This window comes from Symphalangus syndactylus, chromosome 14 (genome assembly GCF_028878055.3).
Source record: "Symphalangus syndactylus isolate Jambi chromosome 14, NHGRI_mSymSyn1-v2.1_pri, whole genome shotgun sequence".
In the NCBI taxonomy this organism is placed as follows: domain Eukaryota; kingdom Metazoa; phylum Chordata; class Mammalia; order Primates; family Hylobatidae; genus Symphalangus; species Symphalangus syndactylus.
Genome location: NC_072436.2, coordinates 86,605,423 through 86,628,476, shown reverse-complemented (window position 1 = coordinate 86,628,476; position 23,054 = coordinate 86,605,423). Strand labels below are relative to the sequence as shown.

At 39.5% G+C, this 23,054-nt stretch overlaps 1 protein-coding gene and 1 non-coding gene across 11 annotated transcripts in view; one reads left to right on the top strand and one right to left on the bottom strand.

Annotated features, from left to right (window-relative positions):
- Positions 1-23,054, top strand: part of ACYP2 (acylphosphatase 2) — a 330,224-nt gene that overhangs the window by 169,379 nt on the left and 137,791 nt on the right. For 7 of the 10 annotated variants that reach the window (XM_055240446.2, XM_063618042.1, XM_055240447.2 and 4 more), the window contains one exon: positions 11,675-11,881. The exons of the other annotated variants lie outside the window; for them this stretch is intronic. In XM_055240446.2, coding sequence (XP_055096421.1) covers positions 11,675-11,881 — 207 coding nt within the window. The remainder of the gene's footprint in view (positions 1-11,674; positions 11,882-23,054) is intronic. 10 annotated transcript variants of the gene reach the window in all.
- On the bottom strand, positions 20,187-20,250 carry LOC129463306 (U7 small nuclear RNA). Its single transcript, XR_008651102.1, has one exon. It is a non-coding gene; the product is annotated as a U7 small nuclear RNA (small nuclear RNA).

Sequence of the window (23,054 nt, the reverse complement as noted above, 5' to 3'; positions counted from 1 at the left end):
GCTTGAGCTCAAGAATTCATGACCAGCCTGGGCAACATGGTGAAACCCCATCTGTACAACAAATACAAAAATTAGCTGGGCATGGGCCTTATTTTCTTATAGCTATTTTTAAAAAGAGAAAACTTTTTTTTTAAATGCAATGACAATAAGTTGCAGAAATCTGAATTAAATTGCCTTTAAAAAAACCGCAGGTTTGTTTCTTCCCAAGCCATGAAAATGTGGAATACAACAGGGACCATCATTCAGAGATGGCCTGGCTGTGATTATAGCAGCCCTGCTCTGTCTTTACTAACAAGCCAGCAGCATCCAAGAACACACTGTGGATGTGTGTGTTTTCTTCTCCTTCTATGTTTTATTTTCTCAGAAAGAATGATGACTTTCTTTTGCAAATTGTACTATATTATTCCAATTGCGGAGGTAAGTTCTGTCAACATTTTTTGATGCATAAGGACTGTTTTGAATCTATTGTTTTATTATGTCTACCTTTTTTTTTGCAAAATTAAGAATATTTTCTATTTCTTAGTAATCATGTTAAATTAATGTACAGTGTTGTGACACTGAGCATAAGCCTTTGAATAGTTCTCAGAAAATATATTTTTCATAAAGACTCAGTGGTAGTTTTGTAAAATAAAACACTTGTATTTGGAGACAGCCAGATTCTAAAATTAAAATTACAACTTGATTGCTACATATTTTTTAAACCATATGTCATGTATCAGTCCTCTGCACTTCAAACGATTATTAAAGGACTGGTGTATGTATATAAGAGGATGATGAAATGGTTACATGGCCTGGAAAACTGTGTCATAATACAAGGAATGCTTGAAGGCATTGGGGAATTTAGCTGGAGAAAAAATACTTGGAATCATGATAGCTTCCTTCAAGTATTTGAAGGGCTGATACATGGGAAAGGGTAAATGTTCTCTCTTGTTCCAGAAGGCAATAATCTTGATTGGAGCAATGGGTGAATTTGCTGAATTTGCTTATTTCAGCTCACCCTGACAACAAGTTTTCCTGTAAAGTCATTAAATGTATATAATGGTGGAAATTTTATCAATACCTAGGAGTAGTCTAGATTAGGGATTGGCAACCCACGGCCTGTTTTGCAAGTTTAGTAAGTGAAGTTTTATTGCAGCACAGCCACACCCATTTATTTATGTTTTGGCTATGACTGCTTTTGTGGTACATGGGCAGAGTGGAGTTGTTACAACAAAGACTGGATGGCCTCAAAGCCTAAAATATTTACCATCTGGCCTTCTATAGAAAATAGTTTGCTGCTCACTGTGTAACAGCTGTCAGACAAGCCAAGGGTGTTGTAGAAGGTCTAACTCATCAAATGGTATGTTAGACTAGATGTCCTCTGAGGTCCTGTCCAGCTAAGATTCTGTGTTTCTTTTCTTTTTTTTTTTTAAGACAGAGTTTCGCCTTGTGGCCCAGGCTGGAGTGCAGTGCCGTGATCTCGGCTCACTGTAGTCTCTGCCTCCTGGGTTCAAGCAGTTCTCCTGCCTCAGCCTCCCGAGTAGCTGGGATTACAGGCGTGGGCCACCATACGCAGCTAATTTTTGTATTTTTAGTAGAGATGGGGTTTCACCATGTTGTCCACGCTGGTCTCGAATTCCTGACCTGAGGTCATCTCGGCCTCCCAAAGTATTGGGATTGCAGGTGTGAGCCACGGCGCTTGGCCAGATTCTGTGTTTCCTTCTTTCTTTTTTTTTTTTTTTTTTTTTTTTTTTTGAGATGGAGTCTCGCTCTGTCGCCCAGGCTGGAGGGCAGTGGTGCGATCTCGGCTCACTGCAAGCTCCGTCTCCCGGGTTCATACCATTCTCCTGCCTCAGCCTCCCAAGTAGCTGGGACTACAGGCGCCCGCTGCCATGCCCAGCTAATTTTTTGTATTTTTAGTAGAGATGGGGTTTCACTGTGTTAGCCAGGATGGTCTCGATCACCTGACCTCGTGATCTGCCCACCTCAGCCTCCCAAAGTGCTGGGATTACAGGCGTGAGCAACCGCGCCCGGCAGATTCTGTGTTTCTATACAGAGCTGATGATTGTGCATGTACTTAAAATGTGTTCATAGTTCAAGAGTTAGAATTAGAATAGAGATACTCACTAATAGAGTTGTGTTTACCTCTTCCATAGATATTAACACTTGACATTTGTTGTCCAACAACGATAGCCTGGATTAAGAAAATGTGGCACATATACACCATGGAATACCATGCAGCCATAAAAAATGATGAGTTCATGTCCTTTGTAGGGACATGGATGAAACTGGAAACCATCATTCTCAGCAAACTATGGCAAGGACAAAAAACCAAACACCACATGTTCTCACTCATAGGTGGGAATTGAACAATGAGAACACATGGACACAGGAAGGGGAACATCACACACCGGAGCCTGTTGTGGGGTGGGGGGAGCGGGGAGGGACAGCATTAGGAGATATACCTAATGCTAAATGACGAGTTAATGGGTGCAGCACACCAACATGGCACATGGATACATATGTAACAAACCTGCACATTGTGCACATGTACCCTAAAACTTAAAGTATAATAATAATAAAATTAAAAAAAAAAGCCCATGGAATTAGGCATGGTAGTGGCCTAAAGGGAAAACTAAATTAGGGAGTCAATAAGTAGAGAAACCAATTAGAAATAGGCTCTTTTTAGATGCTAAATATAACTAACATAATAAGTAAACGTAACATAAATAGCCTTCGCTTACAATAAAATAATTCCTCTCTAGGAAAAAAAAATACTTGACATTTGTGTGAAATAAGAAATTTGAACACCTTTCTGCCTTAACTATGAATTGACATTTTTTGGAATTTCCAGTTGTTACAATAGTAAATTGAAATGCAACAATGGATTTTGTGAACAATTAGGTGCTGTCAGATTCAAAGTTATTTAATATTTTTAAAAATAACTTTTCTCCAGCAGACCATTAGTGGCGTGAATGTCTGTGCAACCAGAGTGGCTAGCTTTTCCTTGCTTTTTCATCTGAGTATTTCAAAGTACTTTGCTAATATTTTTTTTTTTTTTTTTTTTTTTTTTTTTTTTTTTTTTGAGACGGAGTCTCACTCTGTCTCTCAGGCTGGAGTGCAGTGGCGCAATCTCGGCTCACTGCAAGCTCCGCCTCCCAGGTTCAGGCCATTCTCCTGCCTCAGCCTCCCGAGCAGCTGGGACTACAGGCGCCCGCCACCACGCCCAGCTAATTTTTTTGTGTGTTTTTAGTAGAGACGGGGTTTCACCATGGTCTCGATCTCCTGACCTCGTGATCCGCCCGCCTCGGCCTCCCAAAGTGCTGGGATTACAGGCGTGAGCCACCACGCCCGGCCTTTGCTAATATTTTTATACTTTATTCATCAAGTTCCTTTTTACACAAATAGATAGGGTTACTAAGAAAGGTTCCATTGGATGTTCTATTGAAATATAGAAGGTTTTTTTTAGGGGAACAAAATTCATTGAGGAGCTGTAATTTTGGAAAAAGAATAGTTTAGTCTAATTGATATAAATTACGCTAATGGAAAACTAGGAACGTGAAAAATATCTACAGTAGAGTTGGAATTCTAACACCAGGCTTTAGACCTCAAATACTAAATCATTTATTTTCCTTTAGAACATAACAGATCTATATTAAATGACTTAAGGGTATAGTTTTTACTTTAAAGCTCACATTTTATATATGTGCATTTAGTAAGATAATCATATTTAATAAAAGAAATGCATAATGCAGTACTAATTACTTTTTATCTTTTTTTCTTTAGTCAGCTTTCTCGGGTAGCAACTAATTACTTAAAAAATTAATAGATTGGCCGGGCGCGGTGGCTCACGCTTGTAATCCCAGCACTTTGGGAGGCTGAGGCGGGCGAATCACGAGGTCAGGAGATCGAGACCACGGTGAAACCCCGTCTCTACTAAAAATATTAAAAAAAAAATTAGCCGGGCGTGGGGGCGGGCGCCTGTAGTCCCAGCTACTCGGAGAGGCTGAGGCAGGAGAATGGCGTGAACCCGGGAGGCGGAGCTTGCAGTGAGCCGAGATTGCGCCACTGCACTCCAGCCTGGGCGACAGAGCGAGACTGTCTCAAAAAAAAAAAAAAAATTAATAGATTTCTTTTTTAGAGCAGCTTTAGCTTTGCAGAAAAATTGAGTGGAAACTACAGAGTTTCCATGTATTTCCTCACACCCACTTCCCTAGGTCCCTCAGTTTCCCCCATTATTAACATCTTGCATTATGTAGTATATTTGTTACAATTGATAAGCCAATATTGATATATTATTAATAACTAAGCTGATAGGTTACATTAGGGTTAACTCTTTTTTTTTTTTTTTTTTTTTTTTTTTTTGAGGCAGAGTTTTGCTCTGTTACCCAGGCTGCTGTGCAGTGGCATCGTCATAGCTCACTATAACCTTGAACTCCTGGGCTCAAGTGATCCTCCCGCCTCAGCCTCCTGAGTAGCTGGGACTAAAGACACGTGCATGATGCTCAGCTAATTTTTTTATTCTTTATTTTTTGTAGAGATGGGATTTCGCTATGTTTTCCAGGCTGGTCTCAAACTCCTGGGCTCAAGCAGTCCTCCCACCTCAGCTTCCCAAAGTGCTGGGATTACTGGCATGAGCCACTGTGCCTGTCCAGAGTTCACTTGTGATGTCGTACATTCTACTGGTTTTGATAAATGTATGATGGCATGTGTCTACCATTACAGTATCATAGAAAATTGTTCCACTGCACTAAAAATCCCATGTGCTCTGCCTATTCATCCCTCCTTCTTTCCCTCTAGCCCCTGACAACCACTGATGTCTTTACTGTCTCCCCAGTTTTGCTTTTTCCAGAATGTTATATCGATGGAATAATATAGCATATATTTTCACATTGGCTTCATTCACTTAGGTATATGTCTTTAAGGTTCCTTCATATATTTTTGTGGCTTGACATTTCATTTCTTCTTATTGCTGAATATTATTTCATTGTGTGGGTGTGCCACAAGTTGTTTATATATTCACTTATTGAGAGACACCTTGGTTGCTTCCAAATTTGTTATTTTATTTATTTTTTTAGAGATAGGGTCTTGCTGTGTTGCCCAGGCTGGTCTTAAAACCTGGCCTTAAGTGAGCCTCCCACCTCAGCCTCTCAAGTAGCTGGGATTACAGGCTCAAGCCACCATGCTCAGCTGGTTTCTTCCAAGTTTTGTCAATTATGAGACTGATTACTTTTTTTAAAATGTATTTTTTCAAAATTATAATCATATATAATTATGGGGTACACAGTTTTCCACCTATGTTTTCTTATAGTATTTTTTTTTTTTAAATCAGTTTCAGGTCTTGTGTTTAAATCTTTAATCCATTTTGAGTTGTGTTTTGTATAAAGTGTGACATAAGGGTCAAATCTCACTCTTCTGCATGTGGATGTCCAGTTTTCCCATTATTCTTTATTGAAGAGACTGTCTTTGCCCCATGGTGTGTTCTTGGAACCTTTGAAAAAAAAATCAATTGACTGTAAATATGTGGGTTTATTTCTGGGCTCTCTATCCTGTTCCATTGGGTGATGTTTCTATTTTTATGTCAGTACCATGCTGTTTTAATTACTACAGCTTTGTAATACAGTTTGAAGTCAGGTAGAATGTTGCCTCCAGCTTTGTTCTTTTTGTTCAAATTGCCTGGGCTACTTAGGGTGGTTTTTTTTTTTTTCATGTGTGTGTGTGGTTCTATATAAATTTTAAAATAACTTTTTCTATTTCTGTGAAAAATGTCATTGAAATGTTAATAGGGATTGCATTGAATCTGAAGGTCATTTTGGGTAGTATGGACTTTTTTTTTTCTTTTTTTTTGAGACAGTCTTGCTCTGTCACCCAGGCTGGAGTGCAGTGGCATGATCTTGGCTCACTGCAAGCTCCGCCTCCTGGGTTCACACCATTCTCCTGCCTCAGCCTCTCAAGTACCTGGGACTACAGGTGCCTGCCACCACGCCCGGCTAATTTTTTGTATTTTTTAGTAGAGATGGGGTTTCACTGTGTTAGCCAGAATGGTCTCAATCTCCTGATCTCGTGATCTGCCTGCCCCAGCCTCCCAAAGTGCTGGGATTACAGGTGTGAGCCACCACACCTGGCCCGTAGTTGAACTTTTAAACAATATTAATTCTTCCAATCCATGAGCATGGAATATCCTTATATTTATTTGTGTCTTCTTCAATTTCTTTAATCAATGTTATATTTTTCAGTGTATAGAGCTTTCATCTCATTGGTTAAACTTACTCTCCTAAGGTTTTTTTTGTTTTTTTTTTATGGCTGTTGTAAATGAGACTGTTTTCTATATTTCTTTAGACAGTCTGTTGCTAGTGTATAGGAATGCTACTGATTTTTGCGTGTTGACTTTGTATTCTTCAACTTTACTATTTATCACTTCTAACAGTTTTTTGGTAGAGTCTTTATGGTTTTTGTCATCAGCAAACAGTGACAATTTTAACTTTTTCCTTTCTGATTTGAATGCCTTTTACTTCTTTCTCTTACATAATTGCTCCACAAGGACATCCAGTACTACATTAAATAGAAATGATGAGAGTGGGCATCCTGGTCTTGTTCCTGATCTTAGAGAAAAAGTTTTCAATTTTTCACCATTGTGTATAATGTTTGCTGTGGGCTTTACATATATGGCCTTTATTATGTTGATATGCATTTCTTCTATACTTAATTTATTAGTGAAAGAATGTTGAATTTTATCAGATGCCTTTTCTGCATCTAATGTGGTGATCATATAGTATTTATCCTTCATTCTGTTAATATGGTGTTCTCCATTTATAGGTTTGCATATCTTGAATCATCTTTGTATCCCTGGGATAAATTCCACTTGATCATGGTGAACGATCTTTTTAATGTGCTGTTGAATTTGGCTTATTAGTATTTTGTTGAGGATTTTTGCATCTATGTTCATCAGGGATATTGGCCTGTAATTTTCTTTTCTCATAATATTCTTGTCTGGCTTTGCTAACCTCATAAAAAGAGTTCAAAAGTATTTCATCCTTTTCGATTTTTTGGAAGAGTTCAAAAAGGATTGATATTAGTTTAAATGTTTGGTAGAATTCATCAGTAACACTTCCAGTCTTGGGCTTTTCTTTGATGGGAAACTTTGTATTATTGATGCAATCTTTTTGAATTACCAATTCAATTATTATTGGTCTGTTCAGATTATCTATATCTTCTTGATTTAGTATTGGTAGGTTATATGTGGTAGGATAAATTCTAGGAATGTATCCATTTCTTCTTGATTATTCAATTTATTGGCATATGGTTGTTTGTTCGTACTAATCTTTATGATTCTTTGTATTCTGTGGTATAAATCACAGTGTCTCCTCTTTTATTTCTGATTTTATTTATTTGACTCTTTTCACTTTTTTTCTAGGTTAGCCTAACTATAGGTTTGTCAATTTTGTTTATCTTTTCAAGAAACCACTGCTGGTTTCATTGATATTTCTTCTATTGTTTTTCTAGTCTCTATTTTATTTATTTTTGCCCTGATCTTTGTCATTTTTTTCCTTCTGCTACATTTGGGCATTTTCTTTTTCTGCTTCTTTGAGGTATAACATTAGATTATTTGTGATATTTATTCTTTTCTGATAGACTGCAGCAGTCCCCAACCCTTGTGACCTGTTAGGAACTGGACCACACAGCAGGAGGTGAGTGGCAGTACCACCTGAGCTCCACTTCCTGTCAGATCAGTGGCAGCATTAGAGTCTTATAGCAGAGTGAACCCTATTGTGAACTGCGCATGCGAGGGATACGGGTTGTTCACTCTTTATGAGAACCTAACTAATGCCTGATGATCTGACGTGGAACAGTTTCATCCTGAAACCCTACCTGCTCCATTCCTGTCTTCCACCAAACTGGTTCTTGGTACATAGAGCCATTTATTGCTATAAATTTCCCTCTTAGAATTGCTTTTGCTGCATCCCATAAGTTTTGGTATGTGTTGTGTTTTCATTTTTGTCTCAAGATATTTTTTAAATTTCCCTTTTGATTTCTTCTTTGACTCATTGGTTGTTTAGTAACATGTTAATTTCCACATATTTGTGAATTTTCCAAGATTTCTCCTGTTATTTTTTTTTTTTTTTATCATACTTTAGGGTTTTAGGGTACATGTGCACATTGTGCAGGTTTGTTACATATGTATCCATGTGCCATGTTGATTTCCTGCACCCATTAACTCGTCATTTAGCATTAGGTGTATCTCCTAATGCTGTCCCTCCCCCCTCCCCCCATCCCACAACAGTCCCCGGAGTGTGATGTTCCCCTTCCTGTGTCCATGAGTTCTCATTGTTCAATTCCCACCTATGAGTGAGAACATGCGGTGTTTGGTTTTTTGTCCTTGCGATAGTTTACTGAGAATGATGTTTTCCAGTTTCATCCATGTCCCTACAAAGGACGCGAACTCATCATTTTTTATGGCTGCATAGTATTCCATGGTGTATATGTGCCACATTTTCTTAATCCAGTCTATCGTTGTTGGACATTTGGGTTGGTTCCAACTCTTTGCTATTGTGAATAGTGCCGCAATAAACATACGTGTGCATGTGTCTTTATAGCAGCATGATTTATAGTCCTTTGGGTATATACCCAGTAATGGGATGGCTGGGTCAAATGGTATTTCTAGTTCTAGATCCCTGAGGAATCGCCACACTGACTTCCACAATGGTTGAACTAGTTTACAGTCCCACCAACAGTGTAAAAGTGTTCCTATTTCTCCACATCCTCTCCAGCACCTGTTGTTTCCTGATTTTTTAATGATGGCCATTCTAACTGGTGTGAGATGGTATCTCACTGTGGTTTTGATTTGCATTTCTCTGATGGCCAGTGATGATGAGCATTTCTTCATATGTTTTGAGTCTTAGTTTCATAGCATTATGATCAGAGAAGATACTTGAAATTATTTCACTTCTCTTAAATTTGTCCAGACTAGTTTTGTGGCCTAACATATATAATAAATGTATATATTTTTCATTTATAAAACAATTATATATTTGATACCTTTTATATATGCCAGGCACTGTTTTTGGTACCTGACCTAGAGAAATCCATGTGCTCTTGAGAAGAATTTGTATTCTGTTGCTGTTGGATGGAAAATTCTACATATGTCTGTTAGGTCCATTTGGTCTAAAGTGTAGTTCCAGTTCAATATTTGCTTATTTTGTTTATTTTTTACGTAATCTTAAAGTTTACCTACAATATAAAAACTTTAGCATGAAATATATATATTGTTTATTTAAGTTCCAGGATACATGTGCAGAACATGCAGGTTTGTTACATAGGTAAACGTGTGCCATGGTGGTTTGCTGCACCTATCAACCTATCACCTAGGTATTAAGCCCTGCATGCATTAGCTATTTATCCTGATGCTCTCCCTCCCCTGCTCCCCGACAAGCCCCAGTGTGTGTTGTTCCCCTCCCTGTGTTCATGTGTTCTCATTATTCAGCTCCCACTTCTAAGTGAGAACATGCAGTGTTTGGTTTTCTGTTCCTGTGTTAGTTTGCTGAGGATAATGGCTTCCAGGTCCATCCACGTCCCTGCAAAGGACATGAGTTCATTTCTTTTTATGGCTGCATAGTATTCCATAGTGTATATGAGCATGAAATATTTTCATTTTCTTATTTATTTATTCATTTTTATTTTTTGAGGTGGAATCTCACTCTGTCATCCAGGCTATAGTGCAGTGGTATGATCTCAGCTCACTGCAACCTCCACCTCCCGGGTTCAAGCAATTCTTCCTGCCTCAGCCTCCCAAGTAGTTGGGATTACAGGCACCCGCCACCCATGCCTGGCTAATTTTTGTAGTGTTAGTAGAAATGTGGTTTCACCATGTTGGCTAGGCTGGTCTTGAACTCCTGACCTCAGGTGATCCACCCGCCTCGGCCTCCCAAAGTGCTGGGATTTACAGGCATGACCCACTGTGCCTGGTCTGAGCATGAAATATTTTAAATAAATATTTTTTAAAAAGGTATCTCAATTTTCCAAAAACTTGAAATCTATTTTAGTTTACCAGTACAAAATAAATGTGATTTTTAAAAAAAATTTACACAAGATTTACATGGTTGTCTTAAAATTTAAATGATGTAGATTTATGTGGAGTAAAAGATGTAAGTTCTTTCTGTCCTCTTAATACCATAGTCCTATACATTTTTTCCTATGCATGTAACATGTATATATATTGAAAATACATGTAATATAATCCTTTATTATTTTAAAAAACCCATACATTCCCATGTAGTTACATTTGTCTCTGTCATTTGTGAAGATGGGATCATGCCACACATATTATTCTGCAACTTAAAAAAAATTTCATGGTATTGTATATTGTGGATATCTTTTGATGGCAGTAAGTGTTCTTTTAAATCACTGCAGAATATTCTGATTTATAGACAAATTATAATTTATTTAATCATTCATCTATTACTGGGCATTCAGCTTTCTGCAGTTTTTTGCTATTATGAATCTCGTTGCAGTGAGTATACTTGTATACATAATATGTATATCTTTTTCATTTATTAAACAATTGTATATTTGATACCTTTTATATATGCCAGGCACTGTTTTAGGTACTAGAATTCAGCAGTGACCAAGAAATAAGGTTTAATTTCTTGTGTGGGAAGACCCACAATAAATAAACAATAAACAAGATATTTTCAAATAGTGGTAAGTGCCATGAAGGAAATAAATAATATCTTGTAGAAGAGAGTGGTGGTTTTCCAATTCTAGATGGGATAATCAGGGAAGGGCTTTCCATGGAGGTGACTTCTAAGCTAAGAGATGCATGGTGAAGAGGAGGCTGCCAGTGCAGAGGGTCTGGGAAGAGCTTTCTGTGCAGAAGGAACAGCAAACAGCCATGCACCAGTGCAGGTAGTGGGATCATCTGCCTGGTACAGGCATTATGAGCACATTGTATATAGGGAATTTGAGAACAACAGGAAAACCAACTAAAAGTTGGCCTACTTTTCTTTCTTTTATTATTATTATTATTATTATTATTATTATTATTTTTTTTTTTTTTTGAGACGGAGTCTCGCTCTGTCGCCCAGGCTAGAGTGCAGTGGCGCAATCTCGGCTCACTGCAAGCTCCGCCTCCCGGGTTCACGCCATTCTCCTGCCTCAGCCTCTCCGAGTAGCTGGGACTACAGGCGCCCGCCACCGCGCCCGGCTAATTTTTTTTTGTATTTTTAGTAGAGACGGGGTTTCACCGTGGTCTCGATCTCCTGACCTCGTGATCCGCCCGCCTCGGCCTCCCAAAGTGCTGGGATTACAAGCGTGAGCCACCGCGCCCGGCCTCTTTTATTATTATTATTATGTTTTTGAGACGGAGACTTGCTCCATCGCCCAGGCTGGAGTGCAATGGCACGATCTCCATTCACTGCAACCTCTGCCTCCCAGGTTCAAGCAATTCTCCGGCCTCAGCCTCCCAAGTAGCTGGTATTGCAGGTGCCCACAACCACGCCCAGCTAATTTTTTTTTTTTTTTTTGTATTTTTAGTAGAGACAAGGTTTCTCTGTGTTGGCCAGCCTGGTCGCGAATTCCTAACCTCGGATGATCCACCCGCCTCAGCCTTCCAAAGTGCTGGGATTACAGGCATGAGCCACCGTGCCCGGCCTGCTTTTCTTATTTTTTTCCTCTTTTTGCCCTTATTTTATTTTTATAGACATGGGGTCTCACTGTGTTGCCCAGCCTGTTGTCGAACTCCTGGTTTCAAGCAATCCTCCAGCCTTGACCTCTCAAAGCACTGGGATGACAGGCGTGAGCCACTGCACCCAGCATGGTGTGCTTTTGATTACCACCATGCACCAGCAATTCTAACCAAGAAAATACTGTGCCTTATTTCCCTCCCGCTCCATGCCACTGACGTGAGGTATGTGCTATTCCCCATATTTTTGAAGTGTTGATTCCGGGATATGGGTCAAAGGCTGTCTGCAATTTAAATTTAAACTTTGGATTCACTTTTAATTATAAAAATTATGAAATGTTTTTCAAAAAATACTGAGTAAATTAAGGCCTCATGCTGAGGAAGTTTTGCTCTACTCTGTGCTTTTGTAAGTAAAAAAATTGTATTGATTTAAGTAATTTAAGGGAATCAAGCCAATTATAAAATATTAAGAAATGGAAATTAAGTAAAATCACCCATAAACCTACCGTTTGAAAACAAATTTGGCTAATATTTTGATGCATAATGCAAGTTTCTATTTCTCTTCCTCTTTTTTGGGGCAAGGGTCAGCTAACTAAACATTTGGTTTGATATTCTTCAGAGTCAGGTTGTAACTCTGTATATACATAGTTGTATATATAGTCTCTCTATATGGTATAGGCTTACTACTATAAAACCATGTATTATAGGTTTACTACTGTAAAACCACTCCTGGTTGGACCTTCATCTGTGGCAGGTACTTTTGACTGGGCTGCTAAAGTCAAGCTCCCTGGGCTTTAAAAAAAAAAAAAATCATCAAAAATCCGTAAATATTGCCTGAGATCACCTGTTTTAACTCCAATAAGTTTCTAGAGCAAGCATCTCATTGTCACGTGAAGGTGGCATACCTGGGTGGTGGTGGAACTCAGTTGCAGAACTGGGCTTCAAAAATATTCATAAGTCAGTCCTCATATTGGATTATGACTTTTTAGGAAGGTTTTTTGTTTTTTTTTTTTAAATGAGATAGGGTCTGACTATGTTGCACAGGCTGGTCTTGAACTCCTGGGCTCAAGCAATCCACCTGCCTCGGCCTCCAAAAGTCCTGAGATTACAGGCATGAGCCACCGCACCCAGCGAGGATACTTTTGAATAGTTAAAAGTATTTTATCCTGATAATGTTTTCATTCAGTAAATGTTTATTATGTGTATTTCGACGTCCCTCTGCTAGGTGCTAAGGGGCATAAGATGATTAAAGGGGTTGTGAAAAGTCCAGTCTAACTGGGGTGAAGGAGGTAGGCAGGTAAATTAGCACAGGGTGGAAGGACAGGGGTAGAGTTTGGGAATGAAGCTCTGGGGCAGCACAGTGGGAGGAGTGCTCCTCTTGCCTTGGGGAGCAGGACAGGCCTTGCCTCTCCTTCTGGCTTCCTCTGTCACTATTCAACTCGCAGGCTTTTCTGTCCTCTGCCACAAGTGCTCTTCCTCCCTGAGGACTTTTGCAGAAGTTCTTTCCTCTGCCTGAAATGGATGCTTCCTTCTTGTCTCCACGCCTTGCTGATTGCTCCCCAGTCTTTCATTCCCCACTCGCTGTGTTGTAGCCCCTCACTGTGTGCTCTGCTTCCTGACATCACTTAGCACAGCTGCTGTGAAAGGACGACTTGCGGGTTATTCCCCACCTCCACCCCAAGAGAATGCTTTCAGCTGTAACAGAAAACTGATAAACAAGTGGCTTGACAAATGGTGGTTTATTCTCAAATATATAGGGGACTGGAGGTCAGTGGCCACTGGTGCTTGTTGAGCTGATCTTCAGTGTCAGGATCGTGTCTGTAGGATTCTCTTGTCCTTTTCCTCATGGTTGTAAGATGGCTGTCCCAGCTTCAAGTGCACCCACACTCAAGGCTGGGGGAAGGGATAGCTCTAGGTCTTTCCTTTTTTATCTGGAAAGCAAATTCTTTCCCAGAAACTGGCAGCACACTTCTATGTATGTGCTATTGTCCATCCCTGGCAGTAATTAGCTTTTTCAGCCACTCATAAGGACGAAAGGGAGAAGGGGGAGAGGTATTAAGACTAGTGTTGTGTTTGCCATTCAACAATGCCGTCTACACTTCTCAAGACTGTAAGCTCCCTAAAGGCAGGGATTGTCTGTCCTTTTCTTCTTTGAATTCCCAGTGCCTTGCACGGTACCTGGCACATGGAGTGAATGGTGACAAGTATGTCAGAAAGAGAATGTGGAATAAGGACCTTTCAGGAGAAGAGAATGTCAGATACAAAGGCATTGAGCTGAAAGAGCCTTCTCTGTGTTTTTGGGAACATGTGACTGGAACATAGGCAGATGACAGACTACTGGAAACTGAAAAGCTCTGCATGTCATGTGAATTTGTCCTTCTGTCAGCAATGAGGAGTCGTTGAAAAGTTTCAGGCCAGGGAGTGACACAATAGTATTTGTGGGTTAGGTTACTAACTGTGTTGAAAGTATGGGCTAAGAACTGGAAGAAGGGAGATTGGAATCAAGGAGATTAATTAACCATATCATACTGTGGTTTCATCAAGGAGAGTAAGAATAATTTGGAAGATTGGAAAATGTAATTTTAAAATAATCTAGAACAATGATCTCAAAGTAGGACCTTGGATCAGTAGCATCAGCATTACCTGGCACCTTGTTAGAAATGTAAATTCTTGGGGTCCACGTTGAGCCTGCTGAATCCGAAGCCCGGGGTAAGTTCCAGCAGTGTGAGTTCACAAGCCCTCCAGGTGACTGTGATCCACATGAAAGCTTCAAAGCCACTGAACTAGAACAATAGGTGCTTAAGGGTGAAAGACAGCTTGGAGATCATCCAATCTGGTATAGCCAATCTGCATATTAGAATCACCTGGGGAGCTTTTACAAGGCAACTAAATTGCCCACACCTCCTACTCCACACAGCAGAACAACTAAATCATGATCTTGGGGGCTGGGACCCGTGCATCAAATTATTTCCAATGATCTCAAGTGTCTCCAATGAGCAGCCAGGTCTGAGAACCATTGGTCTTATCTAACCCCTGTTGATGGGAAAACTCAGGATTCAAAGAGGAGTTACTCAAGGGCATATAGCAAGCTCAGGTAAGAACTGGGTCCTTGAAACAATTTCATAAGCTGTCATCTCCATGAATGCCTTAAACACTATCCCAACTTTTTCATTTTTTAATTATTTTAAAAACTTTTGTGGCTACATAGTAGGTATATATGTTCTATCCTAACTTTTTAATGATTTGCCTGAAGATAATCATTCACAGTGACAAATATAACTGCCAAATTTTTAGAAGAAAAATAGGTTACAGACATTATGAAAAAGTCAGTTCTCTTTTACATGAACAGTATTACACACTTTAAAAAGTTATCCTTTTTGTAAAGATTTTGTAAGAATGCATATTTTTAGCAATAATGAAAAGAATATAGATACAATGGGGTAAATAGTGCTTTATTATTTGTGTGTACAAGTAATAACCCTTCTTTCAAACTCTAGGTGGAGCTCTTTGGTTTTTATATATTCTTTTATTTATAATTTGGAAAGTCTTTGTTTTAAAAGAAGCTATTTTGGGATTTTTTTAAAAAAATTAAAAATTTTATAATAAGTATTCTCAACATTTCTCAGCTCTCCTTTTCTTGTTGTTTCACAGCCATATAGATACTTACTTTTTGTTGTTGTTGTTCAATTGCTGGACCAAATCCAAATTCAGGCCTCAGAGAGTCATTTTTCAAATCCATCTTAAAGTTGTGTTTTATCTCATAGTATTTAATGAATGGTATAAGTTTCCCATGTTTATTGTTTGTGATAAGTCTCAAAGTTGAAATAGAATTTGTGTAAGATGGATCTCGCTTTATGAATAATGCCAGGAGAGAAAGTCTCTGAGGATGTTATAGCTGTTGCTATAGTAATTCCTTCAGCTATTTTTACCCCACTGTGTACAAAGGAGTGTTAACAGCTACCTTCTTGTAACATAAATGAAACATTTTGCTGCTGCTTCTTTTTCTTTTCCGTTTTACTAGCTCGGTATTCTCTCTTCTATTGGAAGTGCACTTGGAGCAAAATTACCAAAATATGAGGCCTGTTGTTTTTAATGGTATAAGCCTGTGGTGTGGTTCCTAGGCCAGCACCGTGGATATCACCTGGAAGTTTGTTAGAAATGCAGATTCTCGGCTCCCACCCTAGACTACTGAACCAGAAACCCTGGGGATAGGGCCCAACGATCTGTGCTGAACCACTGGTATAGGCTGTTTTGAAAGGATAAAAATCCTGTACTCACCGGAACCTACATAAAAAAATTTCCGCCTGTACAGGCCAGGCATGGTGGCTCACACCTCTAATCCCAGCACTTTTGGAGGCCAGTGGGGGAAGATTGCTTGAGCCCAGGTGTAGGAGACCAGCCTGGGCAACATAGGGAGACGCCCATCTCAACAACAACAACAACAACAAAAAATCAAAAAGTTAGCCGGGCGTTGTGGTGCACACCTGTGGTCCCAGCTGCTTAGGAGACTAAGGTGGGAGGACTGTTTGAGCCTGAGAAGTCAAGGCTGCAGTGAGTCGTGATCACTGCACCCCAGTCTGGAGCCAGAGTGAGACCCTGTCTCAGAAAAGAAAAAGAAAAATTACTCTGTACAGTCACTTTTGCTCATTTTGGATTTGTCCAGTGCTTTTCAAATCACCCAGGGCTTTTGTTAAAAGGAATAATTTTCATTCAGTAAGTTTGAGGTGGAGCCTGATACTCTGCCTCTAACAAACTCCCAAACAGTATGGATTTTGCTTGTCCCCAGATCACAGTTGGAGTGGTGAGGCCAAATAGCACATAGTAAGGCCATACCCATGCCGGCATGTGAGTTATCTATGATTTATGTGTATACGCTTTTGATTTAGTATCCCTGAAGTCAGTTTTTCCTTTTCAATCACAGTGGGAAGAGACAATTTCTAGAATGTAATGCTTTCTTGTCTAATTGTAAGTGACTCAATCATATTAAATGCTACAAGAGGGTATTGTTTGCCAGGATCTGTCTCTGAGACCCTCTATTATAATCAGCAGTGGACACCCTTGAAAATTACATTATTTAAAAAACTGAGACTCACTCATAGCATTATGAAGTCAGAGAGAAAGTCCTGAAGTTTGAAGATGTTTTCAGACAAAATAATTTCAGATAAAAAGAAGTGGTTCATAAATGTTTGTTATCAGCTGGGGGCGGTGGCTCACACCTGTAATCCCAGCACTTTGGGAGGCCGAGGGGGGTGGATCACCGGAGGTCGGGAGTTTGAGACCAGCCTGGCCAACGTGGTGAAACCCCGTCTCTACTAAAAATACAAAAAATTAGCCGGGTGTGTTGGTGGATGCCTGTAATGTCAGCTACTAGGGAGGCTGAGGCAGGAGAATCGCTTGAACCCAGGAGACAGAGGTCGCAGTGGGCTGAGATGGCACCATTGCACTCCAGCCTGGGCACCAAGAGCAAAACTCTGTCTCAAAAAAAAAAAGTTATCATTCACTTATTCTCATTATTTACTGAGCATCTGCCATGGGGAGCATTGTGCTAGGCACTTTAGGAAATTTTTTAAAGAAGGATAAAGTCCTTGACCTTGAGGAGATAACAATCTAGCTGAGGCAATAAAACTTATGCCCATGAAAGTTAATTACCAAAATAGGGAGTATTCTGTCAAATGGTAAAGAAGCGTGGTAGAATCTCAGAAGACCAAAGGATAGCTAATGGCTGGGAAGGCTGAAAGAGGGATTTGACTTGGGCTTTGGAGAGTGTGTAGAACTGAGACATTCAGAGGAGAGGGAAGGTGGGGGAATGCTCCACAGAAGAGAGATGGCATGGGTCAGGGTGAAGCTTCTAGGAGTGAATCATGGATGCACACAGGAACTGGGGAGAAGTTCAGATGATGTGGATCTTAACTTCTTGTCTAGGTGCCAGATTGGTGAGGATTTAACCGCCAGGCTTTTGAGTTTTGACTGAATCCCTTGTGCACCAAGGAATCATTGAAGAATGCTTTCAGCTGGGGGCAGGGTGACCCAATCATAATGATGACTTAGGAGGAGTCATTAATGCAATATTCAGGATGAATTCAAATGACAGACTGGAGGCTGAAACACTTGTTGGTAGGCACCTGCACTGGGTACATAGGGAGGAGAGAAGACTGCAGGAAATACAATAAGGAAGAGAACTGTCAAAGGGACAGTATAAACTGAAAATATGAACAGATTAATGAGAAGTTAAGAAAAATTAATTCATATGAATGGGAACCAGGGGTGTTTGGGACCACATTTTTGTCCTTTTGAGGTGCCTCTTGTGGCAAACAGCGTTTTTTTGTTTTTTTGGTTTTTTGGTTTTGTTTTTAGTTCTGGGATACATGTGTAGAACATGCAGGTTTATTAGATAGGTATACATGTGCCATGGTGGTTTGCTGCACCTATCAACCTGTCATCTAGTTTTTAAGCCCCACAGGCATTAGGTATTTGTCCTAATGCTCTCCCTCCCCTTTCCCCTCACCCCCGTGACAGGCCCAGGTGTGTGATATTCCCTTCCCTGTGGCCATGTGTTCTCATTGTTCATCTCCCACTTATGAGTGAGAACTTGGGGTATTTGGTTTTCTGTTCCTGTGTTAGTTTGCTGAGAATGATGGCTTCCAGCTTCATCCATGTCCCTGAAAAGGACATGAACTCATTCCTTTTTATGACTGTATAGTATTCCATGGTGTATATGTGCTACATTTTTTTTTATCCAGTCTTTTATTGATGGGCATTTGGGTTGGTTCCAAGTCTTTGCTATTTTAAGTAGTGAAACAGCCTTACTTTCTAACTAACCATCTTGGAGACACTGTATAGACTAGTTGATTTCAGTGGTATTACCTTGCTAATGATTTGAAGTTGATATATTATTTCACTCACATTTACCTTTTTGGTTTTTTATCTCCCTTTAGGGTCCTCTGCCTTATTTCCTGCAATCATGAATATGTTTTGAATACTGCTAGTCACAAATTCCAAAGCTGGCCATTCATTGTTTGTTAGTACTTTCAGAACAATTGTCTTAAAATTTTAGATCTAGAAGGGACCTGAGAGGTCATCTGGTCTGTCTTCCCCTCTCTGTCTGTCTCGCTCTCTCTCTGTCTCTCTCTGACTCTCTCTCTCTCTCTCACACACACACTCACACATTAGAGACAACCAAAGTCCTCTAAGACTTGAGGCAGAGGAAAGTACACTTTAAGGCAATACTACATGATGCCCCATCCATCTTAAGATGGTTCACAGAGCTGATCTGACCTGATCATTGGTGCCTTAGACTGGAGAGGACACTGGGTGCCAGGAGAGCAAACCAGTCTTCCTGTGAGTTTCCTCCCTACCCCTGCCCCAAGGGAAAGTCAGTGCATCTTGGACTCTGGATGAAGGAATCTTCTGGCAGGAAATCCAAGGAGTTCATATATTTTAAATCAATGATTACCGGCCATTTTGCAGACGGTTATCTCTCTAAAAGTCCCAGAAACCCATGTGAGCATATTGAATCAGAGCTATTCAGCCTGACTTGTTGCAGAAAACATACTGCCTTAATCCACCAAAACACACGCATGTGACACTGCATTCTAAAAGTTTGAAGTTTTACATTCAATTTAAACAACGATCCAGCATTATCAGACCCCGGTCCGTTGGCTTAGTGGTGCCTCATTCTTAATGCTCTTATCTAGGTGCAGCCTCAATTACTGCCTGGTTGGTCAGTCAGGGAAACCAAAGTGTGTGTGCTCCACTTGACCATGGTGTTGTCGGAGAGCACCGAGAGGGCCATGTAATGTTCGATACAGCATGAGCTGATGCATTTGATTTTTTCCTGTGTCCTCTGGGCAAGCATTTGTTCATTCCACAAATATTATAAAGTATCTGCTATATGTCAGGCAGAGTGTTGGGAACTGTGGATACAAAGATGAGTAATACAGTCTCTGCCCTCAAGGACTTGAGGGGAGATGGATGAGTAGACACAGAAGAATGTGTATACAGAATGAAGCAAGACATGGAGGATTTAATCCAGAAAACTCTTGAGACTTAATAAAAGATTTTAACCTTTGTACAAACTGAGATCCTCCTGTTTCCCTTGTCAATGCCAAGGCGACCTCCATTCAGATACTGTGACTTTAAAGAAATTGCTCATTATCATGTCCACATCTCCAGTTTGGCTGACAAATCTGTCCTTGTGAAATATGCCAAGCACAGGATAAGATAATCTCTGAATTTGGACCCAATCAAGTGCTTGAATTTGACGCCAAGATGGTTAGTCTACCTTGCTACTCACCTTGAAGATTTCTCATAATGATGGAAACTTACTTCAAGATTCTATAGCAATTTGGCTTTTGTATCCCCACCTTCCATGCCCCCACCTCCATTTCCTAGTCTCACATTTGCCACCCCAGTTCGCTAGCAATGCTCGTCTCACCAGGCTAACAGATGCAGCTCACAGGCCAGGGGGGCAGCAGGCCCTCTTGATAAAGGACTCTATTTTAAAATTTGTTTTAATTTTTCTTTTTTTGTGTGAGGTATTTTCCAGTAAAAACCAGAAAACTTGCTGGACAAATTCTGAAAAAGCTGTAACTTTTTTTTTTTTTTTTTAATGCTTCAGGCAATTCCGTTTGATCTGGCCATCACCAAAGCTACTGGTAATCCATAGGACCCTTCCTCATTACAGCATCTATCGACCTGTGACCTTTTGCCTCCAGCTCTTACTGAACATAAAAAGGCATCCAATGTATCACCACCCATTTCCTCAGCAGTCTGCTATATTTAGTTTGTCAAAGTGTTTTTGGATCTTGATTCAATTGTCTAACATGTTCATTATTTCTCCTAGCTCATCAACTGAGAAATTTGATAAGGATCATTTCTATATCATTGTCCAAATAATCGATGACAGCTTTGAACAGGACAGGGCCCAGTAGCACAGTCTAGACAGTCTAGTCTCCTCTCATACATTTATAATCATATCTGAAAAGACATAATGGTGGTAATCTTTTGGACATTGTATTACAAAAAATCTCAAATCCAGAGAAAAGACAGGGAATAGCGTAATACCCACATTTGGATTTCACAGTTGTAGTTTTTTTCTGTATTTGTATCACAAACGTTATATAGATACAGTTTTTTTTCTGATTTGGATAAACTTCCTGTAAGAGACATTTGGGGGAGGAACTATTGAGGCATTTGAATATGGCCTGGGTATGAAAGAACATGAAGGAATTAGTATTATATTTGTTATGTGTGATATCATCATGGTTGTGTAGGAAATGTCTTTTTTTTATGGCTGTATACTGAAGTATTTGGGTGAAATGTTATGATATCCATAATTTTATTTAAATACTTTGGGCTTTTATAAATAATAATCCAGTGGGAAGAGAGTTGTATAGGAGATATCTAAAGAGGTTCAGAGAGAATGGCCAATTGTTTATCAGTCTGTGATGGAATTGTTTTGAGTCTGGAATATTTTGATAAGTTCTAAATAATAAGCCAATTTTTAAAAATTACCACATAATATGAAAGACAGAAGTCTTCTTCCTGTTCTTAGGCCCCATGCCACCCCAGAGCCTCATTTCATCCCATTTCTCCATCCCAATTATTACTGTCATTTTTTATAAAAATTGTTTCTATATTTTGATGTACATTTCTCAAAACTCTTTTGTCAAAATACTCACTTTTTCCATTGTCTTCAGACAAAACCACTGTGTCAAATCTGCTATATCCAGGCCAGGCACAGCGGCTCACACCTGTAATCCCAGTACTTTGGGAGGTTGAGGTGAGCAGATCACTTGAGGTCAGGAGTTCAAGACCAGCCTGGCCAACATGGTGAAACCCCGTCTCTACTAAAAACATAAAAAAAATCACCCAGGTGTGGTGGTACACGCCTGTAATCCCAGCTGCTCAGGAGGCTGAGGCAGGAGAATCGCTTAAACCAGGAAGCAGAGGTTGCAGTGAGCAGAGATCACGACACTGCACTCCAGCCTGGGCCACAGAAGGAGACTCCGTCTCAAAACCAAACAAAATAAAATAGAATAGAATAAAATAAAATAAAATAGTAAAATAATCTGCTATATCCAAATGTCCAATAGAGGAAAAAAGCCACATGAACAGTGAGTTAGAAACCATAAAAAGTAATTGGATATTACCAAGAGAAGTGTTACTAATATAATTTCAGATACATTACTGGGATAATATTTAGACAGGTATAGTAGAGCGATTATTGTTATATATCAGCTGAGTTATTTTAAAATAGATATGATAGTAATCATTGAATTAAAGAAACCCAGTGAATTTTAAAAAGAGAAAGAGCAGTGAAAATGAACATACAGTGTCTCTTGGGAAAATGTAAAATGGATGATAAAACAGGAACACTGTAGAGGGTGTATTATAGATAACACATTAATTGTAATTGTATTAGAAATAGAATTTTAAGTATTTCCATTTTCTGGTTAGCTGAGGATGACAAAGTCAAAATTTTTAGTGCATGCTTTCACTTAAATGGCCTATAAAATAGACAACTGAGGTGAAACACTGGTAAGATGAGCCAAAGCTTTATTTTTGGCATCATTTTCCTTTAAACTTGTTGGGATTTGTAAAGCTTGGTTTTGTTGCCCAAAGAACCAATCAGGAGTGTTACAGAAGAATTTTTCTACCTAAATAATTTTGAATGCTATTCTTTCTAAAGTATGTTATACTTATCGCTTACTTTTCCCCCCACAGAATGGAAGCTATTTAGCAGAGGTTGGCCTTTTTCTGATGACTCCAGTAGATAATTTCAGCAGTGAATCTTCCAGGGCTAATTAGCATGTGTGGTGCCACTGGAGTTGCGTGCTTGCGTTCTTGGGTCCTGGTGTGTTGTTCCTCTCTGTTAGGTCTGTCTGATTTTGATCTGTTTCTTTGATGCTTGGAGCACACCCATGAGAGCCTCCCCTATCCCCCTTTGACTTCAGTTTCAAATTTATGGACATTACTGAAATAAATACACACATGCTCACCTTCATTTGGATCCTACATCAAAATATGTGATAAACAATCCTCAGCCTCTGGAATTTTTTTTTTAAGAGAGAGGAGGTCTTGCTATGTTGGCAGCCCTCCTGCCTTGGGTTCCCAAAGTGCTGAGATTACAGGCATGATCCACTTCACCTGGCCAACCTCTAGGAATTTGATGTAAGTCTAGCTACTACCTACCAGCCATATCCATGTGCTCTATACAACATTTTTGACAAACAGTGCACAGGAAAGGCCCATGAAACTTATGGGTTTTTTTCCCTAGAGAAGAATATTGCCTTCTATTTCTATAAGTTAATTTTATTTTTTAATCATTCTAATAATTAATGAAATAATACCTGCATGTTAAGAGTCAAACAGTGCTAAAAATATTAAAAAACCAGCA